Consider the following 14,458-nt stretch of genomic DNA (forward strand, 5'->3'; position numbering starts at 1 on the left):
GAGAAGACCCTGGTGGACCTATCTAGGCTTTCACAAGATCAATCTTCCAACAAAGCGTTCATCCATCAAGTCGCCATGGCTCGAGATCGAGGTGAAGGCAGTTAAAAACAAACAAACATAAAAATCTTGTAGTTGTATATTCACCTAACCCATTTTTTTCTTTTAGTGACACTTTGGCCACTAGGTGGCACTGTTCCTGCAATGTTCCTTATCGATAAGGCTTCAGCTGTTTGCATTCAGATAGTTTACAGAATATTTTTAGTGTTAGCTCCACTCCTCTCTCTGACATTAGCAAAAATGTTATATGTCACTTAAAAAATAAAGACACAAATAGACATTTTTGTAAATATTTATTATTCTTAATAATCAAATACATAAAATTGTCTCAAATGATATACATTTATCTACTTTCTTTACAGGAACTTTACAGTAATTTGACATTTTCCGTTAAACAGGTTGGAACAATAACTGTATATGAACTTAAGACCTCCGTCATTGTACACAAAAAAAGGAACACGGAAAATTTGTACAGTAGTAAATTACATAATGCTACATCTGCAATATATGCTACACCATGCTATATGGCACTGTCTCATGAAAGCTTTAATGCCTGAATGCCACATTAAAGGGATTGTCTACTACCTGGACAACCCTTTCACAATCCCTATGCTTCCTCACAGTAAAATAACTCCTCTTACACCTCCAGTGCCAGCACTGTTCCAGTGTGGTTGGCCCTGGATCTCCTGGGGATCACCTGACATTGGTATGTCACGCTATCCCTATGGCCAGTCAGTGATTGCTTCACTGCCCCCTCTTCCAGACATAAGACATTCAGAAAAGCTGCAGCTGTCGCTTCCACCAGATGTCTTCTTTGTCCGAAAAAGAGAAGAGCGAAGTCAGTGCCGATTTTCCACAGGGATTGCGTGACAAACCAATGTCAGGAGATCCCCAGGAGATCCAGGGCATACATCATTGGAATAGCTCTGGTATCGGTGAGTATAGGTGGTGTTATTTTACTGTGGGGAAACATAGGGATTGAGAAGGGGTTATTTGAGCAGTGGACAACACCTTTAAACAATATATATCATTCAATATCGGTTCCTTTATTTTTTAAGCGAAAGAAAAACTCCAGTCATTAGGTCATTTACATGAATAAAACCCTTATAGGAGACCAGTGATGATCAGGCTTGTAAAACGTACACTAGACATATTCCTTATTTTATCTGATCTTTATCATAATATCACATAGGTCACAATATTATACATCATTTCAAACTGATTTCCGAAAAAAGCCGAGTACAGCGCAAAGGTATTTTCGGTAGTCTCATAGACAATGAATGGAATGGAGGTGGAGCATGCACACCCCCGCTTCATTCAAGACGCTGCATAGTCCCATTTCCAGGCATCTAGAAATTGCTGTGAGCCTCATTGGTAAAGCCCCCAGCAATCAGTGAGTTATCCCCTATCCTAAGGAATAACGCTTTCATATATGGCTTACTGATTCACTGGGGAAAAAAAAGCGTTAGTATCCAGGATCTGCTAAAATGTAAAAATCATACTGTGACTGTGATTTCAGGTAGTACAAAGCTGATAAAGTACAGTCAGAATACATACAGGTGCTATGGATACATTTTTTGTTTCTATTTCTTGCTGGAGTTTTCTTAGAGTACTAAGGTCTCATTCAGATGGCCATTTTTTTACGAATGATTTTATCAGTGTTAGGAGTCAGATTTTTATCACTCTTTGCATTTTTACCATCTGTGTTTGATAAGTTATATTCTAGTATGAGAAAAGAAAAATGGCAAAGCTTCTCTTCTTCTCTTACAATGCTTAAAAACAGACTGTTCACTGACGCCAACCATGTGCGCTGCGTGATTTCCAAGACCCATAGACTTGTTTCAGTAATTTTGATGCATGACTCAGATCAAAAATGGACGTCTTCATTATTTTTTTTTTTTTACACACAGCCGGTCTGCAAAAAAAACCCCCATGGACATACTGTATGAACAGCTCCATAGATTATAATTAGGGATGATCGAATACTTTGATTATCCGGCTTCACGAATATTTTCCGAATACCTCGCCGCTATTCGACTATTCTTGAATATTCAATGCATAATGTAAGTCTATGGGAAGCCAGAATAGTTTTGAATAGTTGTTATTCGGATTTCCCATAGACTTACATTGCACATCGAATATTCGCGAATAGTCGAATAGCGGCGAGGTATTCGGAAAATATTTGTGAAGCCGGATAATCAAAGTATTCGATCATCCCTAATTATAATGGGTACTTGATCTATCCATGGACACAACACATGTGAAAAAGACATCTGAATGAGGCCTATATCTGAATACTGAAAAAGGATATCCATGGGATAGGTCATCTATAAGAGATTGGTGGGGGACAGCTCCTGTTCTTTTGAAGCCAGAGCAAATAACAGTTTATTGGTGGAGGTGCCAGGTGTCGGACGCTCATATTAATGATGGATAGGTCATTCAAATCGTTTGACCGGACAACATCTTTAAAAGTCTGAGCCAATATCGGTTGAGATAACATATAAATTGGTACAAAATTGCACAGATTTAGTGTTCTTCACAAAGGCACAAATCTGTAATGTGGCAGCTACAGAATAGTATGGGCGTATAGTATGTCTTTTTGTGCCTCTAATTTTATATGGATGTACACAAAGATTACATTTTTTCACTGATTTTTAATTCTTGTGCCATCACATACTGTATTGACCTCTAGAAGCAATACTTCAGGGAGCGGGATTCGCATACAAAGGGCCTATGGGTCCATTAAACAGACCCATAGGGGCTGTATGTGCTGTGACAGAAGGGCCATGTACATGGCATTGCCATGTGGATACGTTCTTCCATAAGTTTCTGGGGCAATCTAACTGCCTCTGTGGTAGCCTGGCTATAACCAATAATGATCATATATTAGGGGTTGTCTGTGTAAATTGACCCCTTTACCACTTTTTAAATTGGCAGACACAGATTACTTATCTGAGATCTGTTTAATGAAAGATGACGCTTCAGCAGAACTTTAGACTTTGAAAGGAAACTACAATGAGATGTGATTGAACAGATTGTGGTATACACATATCGATCATATTACAGCCAATTCTCTGTGTTCTTTGCTAAATTCAGGTCTTTTATATAATTTTTTTTAATTAAGCTGGTATTTTCACGAAACCGCTAGATATGCTGGACCAAGAGAAAAGGGGAGAAAGGACATCACCCCAACTAGAAAATGACTTAATACAAATCTGTAGGGTTTATGACGGATAAACTCCTGTAAAATGCAGCCTACAATCTGTAGTTGGAAGGAGGAATACTGAAACTCGGTGACAGAGGTGCACCTTGCTCCAGTTTTAAAGCAATTTAGATTTAAAGTGACTGTCCATCCTAAACCTTAAACGTTCTTATATATTTCTCATATATAGTCAACCAACCTGCTGCCTTTGTTTGCCTTCCGCAGCCTCCTCTGCTCAGATTGGTGTTTTCTTCCTACTGCTTTCGAGATTGCTGCTCCAGTGGCATGAGGAGTTCAGTGAGAAGTCTAAACAACCCTCCCCAGACTATTCTGTGCTGTGGGACAGGAAGGTGAGGTATGGTTTTGACTTAGTACTGTTCTTCCAATATCACTGTAGTAACAATTTTGGAAGCAGGAGGAACGGAATCTTGAGGAGGCAAAAGGAGGGCATCACGTAAGGTCAGAAATATATAGTCACTATTCACTGCCACTATTGAGGGTCACTACAATGCAAACAAGGGAAGTTCTGAATAAGCAATTCTATGAATCCTTGGCAAAACTGTAGTTTTTGTGGACTTTTCAAGTCCAATAACCTTTGATTTCTAGCATATTGCATAGCTTTATATAAAGCATGTTGCTTATTTTACATAACTTGGTTACAGGAACAGGCGGATTGTCCAAGCTGAGGGTATGTAAAAATCCCTGTGGGTAGGTAGCGCTTACATCCAGATTGGGAGGAGAAGGCACAATGCGGATGTTCACAACATATCTCTGGAATTGCGGATAGCACAACAGAGGACCATGCTAAAGATCATTCCGAATATCTGTATCAGAGAAAATAAAATACCAAAAAGTAAAAGTTAATTAATGTAATTGTACACAATGGAAAAAAATTGAAAATGGTAAAGTTAAAAGATATATTAGCATTCTAAATTTAAAATTAACATGTCATTAGGGCATAACAGCAGTAATGACAGCCTTAATAATTGCTATCAAGCTTATCCAGAAACAAACAGAAGTGATTAAATGTGGATGAATATGACTAGAAGCAATCGGACAGAAAAGGGCAATTCTTGGAACCTGTTCACAAATCTTAACACATTTTGTTTTTTTAGGTTTTTTTTAATCATTGATTTGAAATCTCAAACTCTGGACCTTAGCTATCTTTTAAATTCCTCCATTTCAGGAATCAATAGTCTTCTTTTTGTTGTCTAGACAGGATACATGTCTCACTGCTGCAGAAGACTTCATATTACAACAAAAATGAATCATAACCACACTGATGATCGTCAGTTTTCTTACTTAGTGGTACTTGTGGTTTTAAAATTGAGCAATATCCAAGAACCGAGCAAAGGGATGGAATTAAACATTTTTGCTGTATTAGACCTGCTTTTTTCTAATAAGGTAACCAAGGGCAGGCACAGTCAGCTTATTAAAATATAACAGTGTGACCAGTTAGTAAAACCTTGCTAATCCTCCCCCCTTGCCCCACTCAAATTTGTTTCGCCGGTAACCTGATTTCTCAGAGGTTTGCAGGACTACAGTCGAGAGACAAAGGTTTCAAGACCACTCTTCATATAGAATAAAACTATTAAAAGGGAACCTGTCACCGGATTTTCAAAATACTTACCTAACAGTCGGTGCGGAGCAGACTGGTCGGATGTCCATCTCCTCTTTCGGCCATCTTTGTCCTCCTTCTGAAGCTAGTGTGGATGACGTGTTCTACGTCATCTATACTAGCCCACAGTTAGGTCTTGCGCAGGCGCACTTTGATCTCCCCTACCTCCACTTGCTCCTTTTTACTCGTCATGTGTCCTTAGCCTTATGGTTAAAATATTACATATTAAAATGTAGATCATAAAAAAGGTGGTAGCACTATTTGATTAACTAGAAATACCTAAATGTATGCGGTGAGGATGAAATAGACACAGGAACTCTGCTGCAGCGTTCTTGGCCATACCAAGCCAATGCATTCATTAAATGCTATGTCCTATAATGACCATGGTGTCTAGTAGATGGACAGGGATAATAGGCCCCCTCCGTTACCCAATCAGTACCACCTCAATCTTGTTAATAGATTGGTATAAGTATGATCCTTCCTATACTCTACTGCTCTTTAGTTGCACCACACCTATCAGGTAGGGGAAGCTCCATTTTAATTTTTTGTTCCGTGCACTATGTATAATATACACAAATATACTTTAATATAGAAAGATATTCCCCTTCTTACAGCAGCTCTATTTGTATTCTTTTGAGTTGACATTTTGGTGATTTTGGAAACCATTACCAGTTTTACAGTTATAGTCTTTGTTTACAAGGTTGCCAATTCACAATGATTATGAAGTAATGAATAATTGTCTTAATTCAAGGGACCACTCTGCAATAGGTAATTTTTCAATATTAACGGGAATGTGTCACATAGAAAATGTAATCAAATCAGCAAGCCGCATTTATAGAACAGGAGGAGCTGAGTAGACTGATATATCTTTTTGTAGTAGAAGATTTAGTGTAACCTTTTTATTTCTGCTCATTTTGGGCTTTTCAGTCATTGGGTGGTTCTACTCAGTGACTGACAGCTATCTCTGTATGATCACTTATTTAAAGGGACTCTGTCAACAGGCTTTTGTTCCCCCATCTGAGATCATCATAACGTAGAGACAGAGACCCTGATTCCAGTGATGTATCTATCACTTTTTGAGCTGTTTGCTGTCATTTTGATAAAATCAATGTTTTCTCTGCTGCAGATCTAGCAGTTATACAGAGCTCATGAATATGCTGGACTACCTGTAGCACGCCAAGTAGTACTCTAATGATAAACTCATGCTGATTAAACATGAATTTTAGCTAAACTACACTAAGCAGGACAGTAAGTGACACATCGCTAGAATAAGGATCTCTGTCCCTACATTATGCTGCTCTCAGATTAGGTAGCAAAAATCTGGTGAAAAATCCCCTTTAAGGAAAAGTATCGATCACAGATAAGCACCACCCTCTTGACTGAAAAGCTTAGAATGAATAATGTGTTAAATGAATACAAAACAAGTAATACTGAATCTTTTCCCACTAACCTACAGTGTATCTCAATCAATCTATTCACCTCCTCCTGTTCTAGAACATTCTGCTAGCAATTTTAATGGCATTTTCAATGTTCCTTTAACCCCTTACTTACATAAAGCTCACATATTTTACAGGTACTTTCCACAAATGGATGTACCAGTACAGGAGCTGTGCCCGTGAAATCACAGCCAGGAGTTCAGATTAACTGATAACTGAGCTCCTGCTGGAAAAGCCAAGGTCTGGTGCCTGTGCCACTCTCGCTGTTTAACCCTACAATTCAGAATGTTTGTGGCACTGAAAAGGTTGTGAGAGGGAGGGGGCTCCATTTCTCACGCCATCAGCTTTGACACAACACGATCGCGGTGATCCCATATTTGCCAAAAGATATTATCCAGCTTTGCCAAGTACAATGGCCTGTTAGACCCTGCCTTAAGTCGGATTTAACAGTCATTTTTTCAGTGTCAAACTGACAGGTCTAATACCCTGCAATCCATGAGTATTTCAGGGTACTGTATTAGACCAGTGATCAGAAAAACTAAAGTTGAGGTCCCATAGACAAGCTAAGTAAAAAAATAAAAAAAAGTTAAAATATTAAAAACATGATTAAGCCAATAAATACACATATTTATGTAAAAATAAAATAAAAAAGTAAGTACACATAGTATCATGGCATCTAGTTTTTCCTCATACCACTGAACAGAAAGTGGAACTTTAAGGGCTCATGCGCACGTTGCGTTGTTTTTTTTTTTCGTTTCTGCAGCGTTTTAAGCGGCAGCGTCACATTGTCAAAATTCATGCATTCTGCTTCCCCAGCAAAGTCTATGAGAATCGTGCAAAATCCGTGCGCACAATGCTTTTTTGAACGGAGCGTTTTGATTGTCAAAAATTTGACAAAATCTCTGCATTTAAAAAAGCAGCATGTCAATTCTTTTGTCCATTTTGGCAGCGTTCTACACCCATTGAAATCAATGAGTTGTAGAAAAACGCTACCAAAATGTTAAGCAGTGCGTTTGCACTGCATTTTTATTGCGATCCGCATGTTTGACATAACAAACGCAGGTCTTTCAATCTCTCTCTCTCTGTCCATGTCAGTCTCTCCCTCTCACCCCCTCTCTCATACTCACCGATCCACGATCACCGATGCGGTGCTGCACGGCATTCACACTGTGGCGGCTTCTCTTTTGAAAATGCCAGCCGCTCATTATTCCATCTCGTAATCCCTGCTTCACCCACCCACCGGTGCCTATGATTGGTTGCATAGTCTATTGTAACAAAGGTTACTCACAGCACCTATAAGTTGTGGATATGTTGCTAATAACAGGAGGTGCTTGCTCGGTCCAAGGGATCTACTTGGAACTTCCAGCAACATCAGAAAAAAGAAAGGACAGCTCCTTCAGTATGATAAGCAAAATTCTTTTCCTTTATTCCATTTGCAACGTTTCAACCTTCCGGTCTTTTTCAAGCATACAAAATAGCAATACAGGCTCCGTATAAATAGGCAGATGGTCAAAGCTGTTACCAATCACAATAAAGACCTCCCCCACAAGAGACAGCCTTCAAATGCAAACAGTGGTATACTGACACTCATAAAAAAAACCTAGTGTCTAGATGTAAGATAAAAAAAATCATAAAAAAAACATAAAAAGGTTACAGCCCTAATGAAATACAGATATAAACCTATAATCGCATATACATTATTTATATATAGCTTTTAGATCTTTCCATCAATTTGATCTATCATATATCCGTTAGCGCCGATCTTAACGCACCAATGTGCATGTGCGTCGGTGTCTTGATTTGGTCGGTGATAATCCCGCAGATCCTCACATCACGTGTTTGTCCTCCATAGGTCCTATAGGATAGGAACGCGCCTTCCAAGTAATGGCCTGTCCCGGCTCCTCTTGACTGTGCAGCTGCCGCAAATCCAGCGGTGATATAAACAAAACCGTTCACTGACTGGAAAAAACTGCGCTGGCGTCGTTACTATAACATCGCCATAAAAGGCTGAATGTGTAACCCGCGGACCCGATCCACCTTCAATAAGGGAAACGGATGTGCCGCCATGACAGGCGAAGTACATATAATGAGGATATACATACACGCAGAGGAGCATAGTATCAGGATATCACCACTTATTAATATGACATATAAATGTAATGAATTAACTAAACATACATAAACAACTCAGGGGCTGTAACCTATAGCAACCACATAAACACATGCATGTTCAGATGTAATAAAGGGAATAGAAGGCAACACCAGTAATAACCAGTCCTGTCCTGACCCCATGGTGATAATAAGTCTCTGTAGGAAAGTTCAAGAGATAATAAATCACACATCCTCATATTTAAATGCAAGTCCGCATTGAGTGTCCACAGATGCACGCGAGTATGAATCCATAGTCTATTGTAACACATGATGTGAGTATCTGCGGGATTTTCACCGACCAAATCAAGACACCGATGGACATGCACATTGGTGCGTTAAGATTGGCGGTAACGGACATGTGATAGATCAAATTGATGGAAAGATCTAAAAGCTATATATAAATAATGTATATGCGATTATAGGTTTATATCTGTATTTCATTAGGGCTGTAACCTTTTTATGATGTTTTTTTTATGATGTTTTTTATCTTACATCTAGACACTAGGTTTTTTTATGAGTTTCAGTATACCACTGTTTGCATTTGAAGGCTGTCTCTTGTGGGGGAGGTCTTTATTGTGATTGGTAACAGCTTTGACCATCTGCCCATTTATATGGAGCCTGTATTGTTATTTTGTATGCTTGAAAAAGACCAGAAGGTTTATACGTTGCAAATGGAATAAAGGAAAAGAATTTTGCTTATCATACTGGAGGAGCTGTCCTTTCTTTTTTCTTATGATTGGTTGCAGTGAGACAGCTGTCACTCAGCGTGGGGGCGTGTCTGACTGCAACCAATCACAGCCGCCGGTGGGTGTGTCTATATCGTGCAGTAAAAAAAAAAATAAATAAATAATTAAAAAAAAAAAAACAAAGTGTGGGCCCCCCCAATTTGGATACCAGCCACGGTAAAGCCACATGGCTGAAGGCTGGTATTCTTAGGATGGAGAGCTCCACGTTATGGGGAGCCCCCCAGCCTAACCATATCAGCCAGCAGCCGCCCGGAATTGCCGCATCCATTAGATGTGACAGTCCCGGGACTCTACCCAGCTCATCTTGAATTGCCCTGGTGGGGTGGCAAACGAGGTAATAAGGAGTTAATGCAGCAGCCCATAGCTTCCACTGAGTCCTAGGTTAATCATGGCAGGCGTCTCCCCGAGATACCTTTGATGATTAACCTGTAAGTTAAAGAAAATAAACACACACATCCAAAAAATCCTTTATTTGGAATGAAAGACAAAAAACCACCTCTTTCACCACTTTATTAATCCCCAAATACCCCTGCAGGTCCGACGTAATCCACATGAGGTCGCACAACGCTTTCAGCTCTGCTACATGTCAGCTAGACACAATAACTGAAGTGAGCTGCGCGATCAGCGATGACGTCACTCAGGCTACTCGCGGCCACCGATCTCAGGTGGAGGACTCCAGCTGTGGCCGCGGGTCACCTGAGTGACAGCACTGCTGATTGCGCTGCTCACTTCAGTCACTCAGGGGATTTGCAGTCACAGGCGAGTCCTTCACGTGTGACCGCAAATCAGGCTGTGATACAAAGAGAGCCGCGCTATGTCAGTGAACTCGAGTGAAGCTCTGACGTCACTGCTACGGACTCCTGTGTCCTGGCACTGACCTCGGAGGTTCATCTGAGTTCATGACAGCACACAGAGACAGAGCCGCGGGATGACAATGAAGTTGGGTGCAGTTTATCCGAGTTCATTCTCATCGCCCGGTTCTGTCTGTGTCTGCTGTCAGCGGGCATGTAGCAGAGCTGAATTGTCGGGGGACCGCACTGACAAAAATACATCCAAAACGCATGTAAAATGCATGCAAAATGAATCCAAAATACATGCCTTTTGGGTGCATTCTTCTTGTCAACAAGCAGCATCAAGTCTGCCAGAGGGTGTATTTATTTCTGCACTGGTCAGGATGCAGTGTGCACAAGAGCCCTAATCCTCCTGGCAGTTTTCAGAAGGTTCTTTTCCTCTCAGTAGCGGGGTTTAATGTGCAGGCACCGGGCAGGTTTGGAATACTATTAACCTGCAGATTAACCCCCTATCTGCAGGTTAATAGCAGTTTTATACATGACCGGTTCCCTTTAAAATGTAATTTTTGCACTTTTGTCATTTTCTCCCCCTTCTCCTATATGTTTTTAGTTTTCCGTCAATGTATCTGTTGAGGGCTTGTTTATTGCATGCCAAGCTGACAATTTTGAATTTTATTTTTCAAGTGTGATGGCAAAGAAAACACAATTCTGGCATTTTTATTTTTTTCTTTATGGCGTATACCATAAGGGTTAATCAATTTTATATTTTTATAGATCTAACTTTTATGGAAGTGACAATATAAAATGCTTTCTTATTTATTTATGGAGACAAAAAAATAAATAATTTATATTTTTTAAAAAATTGTTTTCATTTTTTACTTCATCCTTTTAAAGAACTTGAACTTGCGTTCAATCGCTCATATTATATACTGCTAAACACTGTATAGCAGTGCATAGTGAAAAACAAGGTCTCCTATGAAGATTAGTCCATGACTGAGCTTCAAAGGAGTAACAAGGTGGCAGCAGTGTGGGCAGCAGAACTCTGGATACTATGGTAAACCATCGATGTCCCACTATGGTGTCAGTGGGAAACCAAAGCGAGCCGATGAGAGAGAACTGCAACAAACACGCTTGTTTAACGCAATAATGTTGTTAGAGACTATCAAAGAAAGGCGGATCCCGGCACAAGACGTCCATAAAAATATCAGAAGTGTAGATAAAACTTCACATTTATTTTAAAATTAAAAGAGTAAAACAAACTCCTCCGATCAACGCGTTTCAGATGCGATCGTTCTTAGTCATGAATCATGGATCATGACTAAGGATGATCGCGTCTGAAACGCGTTGATCGGAGAAGTTTGTTTTACTCTTTTAATTTTAAAATAAATGTGAAGTTTTATCTATACTTCTGATATTTTTATGGACGTCTTGTGCCGGGATCCGCTTTTGTTTCATTGTCCTCAGCCTTCCTTGTCCAGCGAGCACCGTCCAGATTCTCCTCTTGGAATTTACCCTGTGGTGGTGAGCTGAAACACACTTTGCTTGTTGTTAGAGACTGGCAGCAGCATTTGAATAGTTAACAGCAGCGATAGGAGCTCAGCTCTGCCCACTTCTGTTAGACTCAGATGCTGGCTATGTAATATAGGCGGCATCTAATGTGCGTGGAGGGCACTCAGCTCCTTAGCCCTCTCCACATGCAGTCGCCCCTGCATGAAGTACATTCACGTAATGTTGAATCAAGGGGTTTGTATACTTCTGTATACAAATATATGCATTAGAGTAGCTAATAATAAGACCTCAAAGTTTCCTTTGAGAAGTATGGTGCTCTAATTGGGCTACAAACACCCAACTCTTTAAAGGTAAGACTTTTAGCCAGACAGAAAGCTGTAAAGTGACTACTACCTGTCTGTTGTGCTAATAAGAGGTGTAAGACACTTGAGAGGAAGTAGTTTACATGGAGTGACTAAAATATTATATTACAAAAACAAATCAGTGATTTAAAATAAATAAATTACATAGAGATAGTCATATGTTAAATATGGTGGAAGTGTCTCTTTATTAGGAGATAATACATAGCAGTACTTTAGTGTATTATACAAGAGTTCCAAGTGATATTAGGTTCAAGTTCCCTTGGGGAACCAGTAAAACTAAAATTAAAGCTTTACAAAATAAAAAAAAACCCTAAAAGTTCGAATGAACCCCTATGCACCCCATTGAATATTAAAGGGTTAAAAACCCATATATATACAGTGGGTACGGAAAGCATTCAGACCCCTTTAACTTATTAACTCTTTGTTTCATTGTAGCCATTTGGTAAATTAAAAAAAGTTCATTTTTTTCTCATTAATGTACACTCTGCACCCCATCTTGACAGAAAACCCCCCAGAAATGTTGACATTTTTGCAAATTTTTTAAACAAGAAAGACTGAAATATCACATGTTCATAAGGATTCAGACCCTTTGCTCAGTATTTAGTAAAAGCACCCTTTTAAAATAGTACATCAATGAGTCGTCTTGGGAATGATGCAACAAGCTTGACTGGGAATCCTTTGCCATTCTTCCTTACAGATCCTGTCCAGTTCCATCAGGTTGGATGGTGAACATTGGTGGACAGCCATTTTCAGGTCTCTCCAGAGATGCTCAATTAGGTTTAGGTCAGGGCTCTGGCTGGGCCAGTCAAGAATGGTCACAGAGTTGTTCTGAAGCCACTCCTTTGTTCTTTTAGCTGTGTGCTTAGGGTCATTGTCTTGTTGGAAGGTGAACCTTCAGTCAAGTCTGAGGTCAAGAGCACTCTGGAAGAGGTTTTCTTTCAGGATATCTCTGTACTTGGCCATATTCATCTTTCCTTCAATTACAATCAGTCGTCCTGTCCCTGCAGCTGAAAAACACCCCCATAGCATCATGCTGCCACCACCATGTTTCACTGTTGGGATTGTATTGGGCAGGTGATGAGCAGTGCCTGGTTTTCTCCACACATATCGCTTAGAATTCTCACCAAAAAGTTCTATCTTTGTCTCATCAGACCAGAGAATCTTATTTCTCATAGTCTGGGTGTTCTTCATGTGTTTTTCTGCAAACTCTATGTGGGCTTTTATATGTCTTGCAATGAGAAGAGGCTTACATCGGGCCACTCTGCCCTAAAGGCCCGACTGGTGGAGAGCTGCACTGATAGTTGACTTTGTGGAACTTTCTCCCATCTCCCTACTGCATCTCTGGAGCTCAGCCCAGTGATCTTGGGGTTCTTCTTTATCTCTCTCACCAAGGCTCTTCTCCCACGATTGCTCAGTTTGGCTGGATGGCCAGGTCTAGGAGGAGTTCTGGTGGTCCGAAACTTCTTCCACTTAAGGATTATGGAGGCTACTGTGCTCTTAGGAACCTTGAGTACTGCAGAAATTCTTTCGTAACCTTGACCAGATCTGTGCCTTTTGACAATTCTGTCTCTGAGCTCCTTGGGCAGTTCCTTTTGACCTCAGGATTCTCATTTGGTCTGACATGCACTGTGAGCTGTGAGGTCTTATATAGATAGGTGTGTGTGTTTCCAAATCAGGTCCTATCAGTTTAATTAAACACAGCTGGACTACAATGAAGGAGTAGAACCATCTCAAGGAGGATCATAAGGATATGGACAGCATTTGACTTAAATATGAGTATCTGAGCAAAGGTTTGAATACTTATGACCATGGGATATTTCAGTTTTTCTTGTTTAAAAAATTTGCAAAAATTTCAACATTTCTGTTGTTTTCTCTGTCATGATGTGTACATTAATGAGAAAAAAAATGATTTTTTTTAATTTATTAAATGGCTGTAATGAATCAATAAGTGTAAATTTTAAAGGGGTCTGAATACTTTCCGTACCCACTTTGTATGTATGTATGTATGTATGTGTATATATATATATATATATATATATATATATATACACATATATACAGTGCCTACAAGTAGTATTCAACCCCCTGCAGATTTAGCAGGTTTGATAAGATGCAAATAAGTTAGAGCCTGCAAACTTCAAACAAGAGCAGGATTTATTAACAGATGCATAAATCTTACAAACCAACAAGTTATGTTGCGCAGTTAAATTTTAATAAATTTTCAACATAAAAGTGTGGGTCAATTATTATTCAACCCCTAGGTTTAATATTTTGTGGAATAACCCTTCTTTGCAATTACAGCTAATAATCGTCTTTTATAAGACCTGATCAGGCCGGCACAGATCTCTGGAGTTATCTTGGCCCACTCCTCCATGCAGATCTTCTCCAAGTTATCTAGGTTCTTTGGGTGTCTCATGTGGACTTTAATCTTGAGCTCCTTCCACAAGTTTTCAATTGGGTTAAGGTCAGGAGACTGACTAGGCCACTGCAACACCTTTATTTTTTCCCTCTTGAACCAGGCCTTGGTTTTCTTGGCTGTGTGCTTTGGGTCGTTGTCTTGTTGGAAGATGAAATGACGACCCATCT

At 39.7% G+C, this 14,458-nt stretch overlaps 1 protein-coding gene across 1 annotated transcript in view; it reads right to left on the reverse strand.

Moving 5' to 3' along the window:
- Window positions 1-333: 333 nt before the first annotated feature.
- Window positions 334-14,458, reverse strand: part of LOC142291216 (tetraspanin-2-like) — a 241,144-nt gene continuing 227,019 nt past the window's right edge. Inside the window, exon 8 of the mRNA XM_075335574.1 lies at window positions 334-4,083. Coding sequence (XP_075191689.1) covers window positions 4,018-4,083 — 66 coding nt within the window. The 3' untranslated portion in view covers window positions 334-4,017. The remainder of the gene's footprint in view (window positions 4,084-14,458) is intronic.

Source organism: Anomaloglossus baeobatrachus, chromosome 2 (genome assembly GCF_048569485.1).
Source record: "Anomaloglossus baeobatrachus isolate aAnoBae1 chromosome 2, aAnoBae1.hap1, whole genome shotgun sequence".
Lineage (NCBI taxonomy): Eukaryota > Metazoa > Chordata > Amphibia > Anura > Aromobatidae > Anomaloglossus > Anomaloglossus baeobatrachus.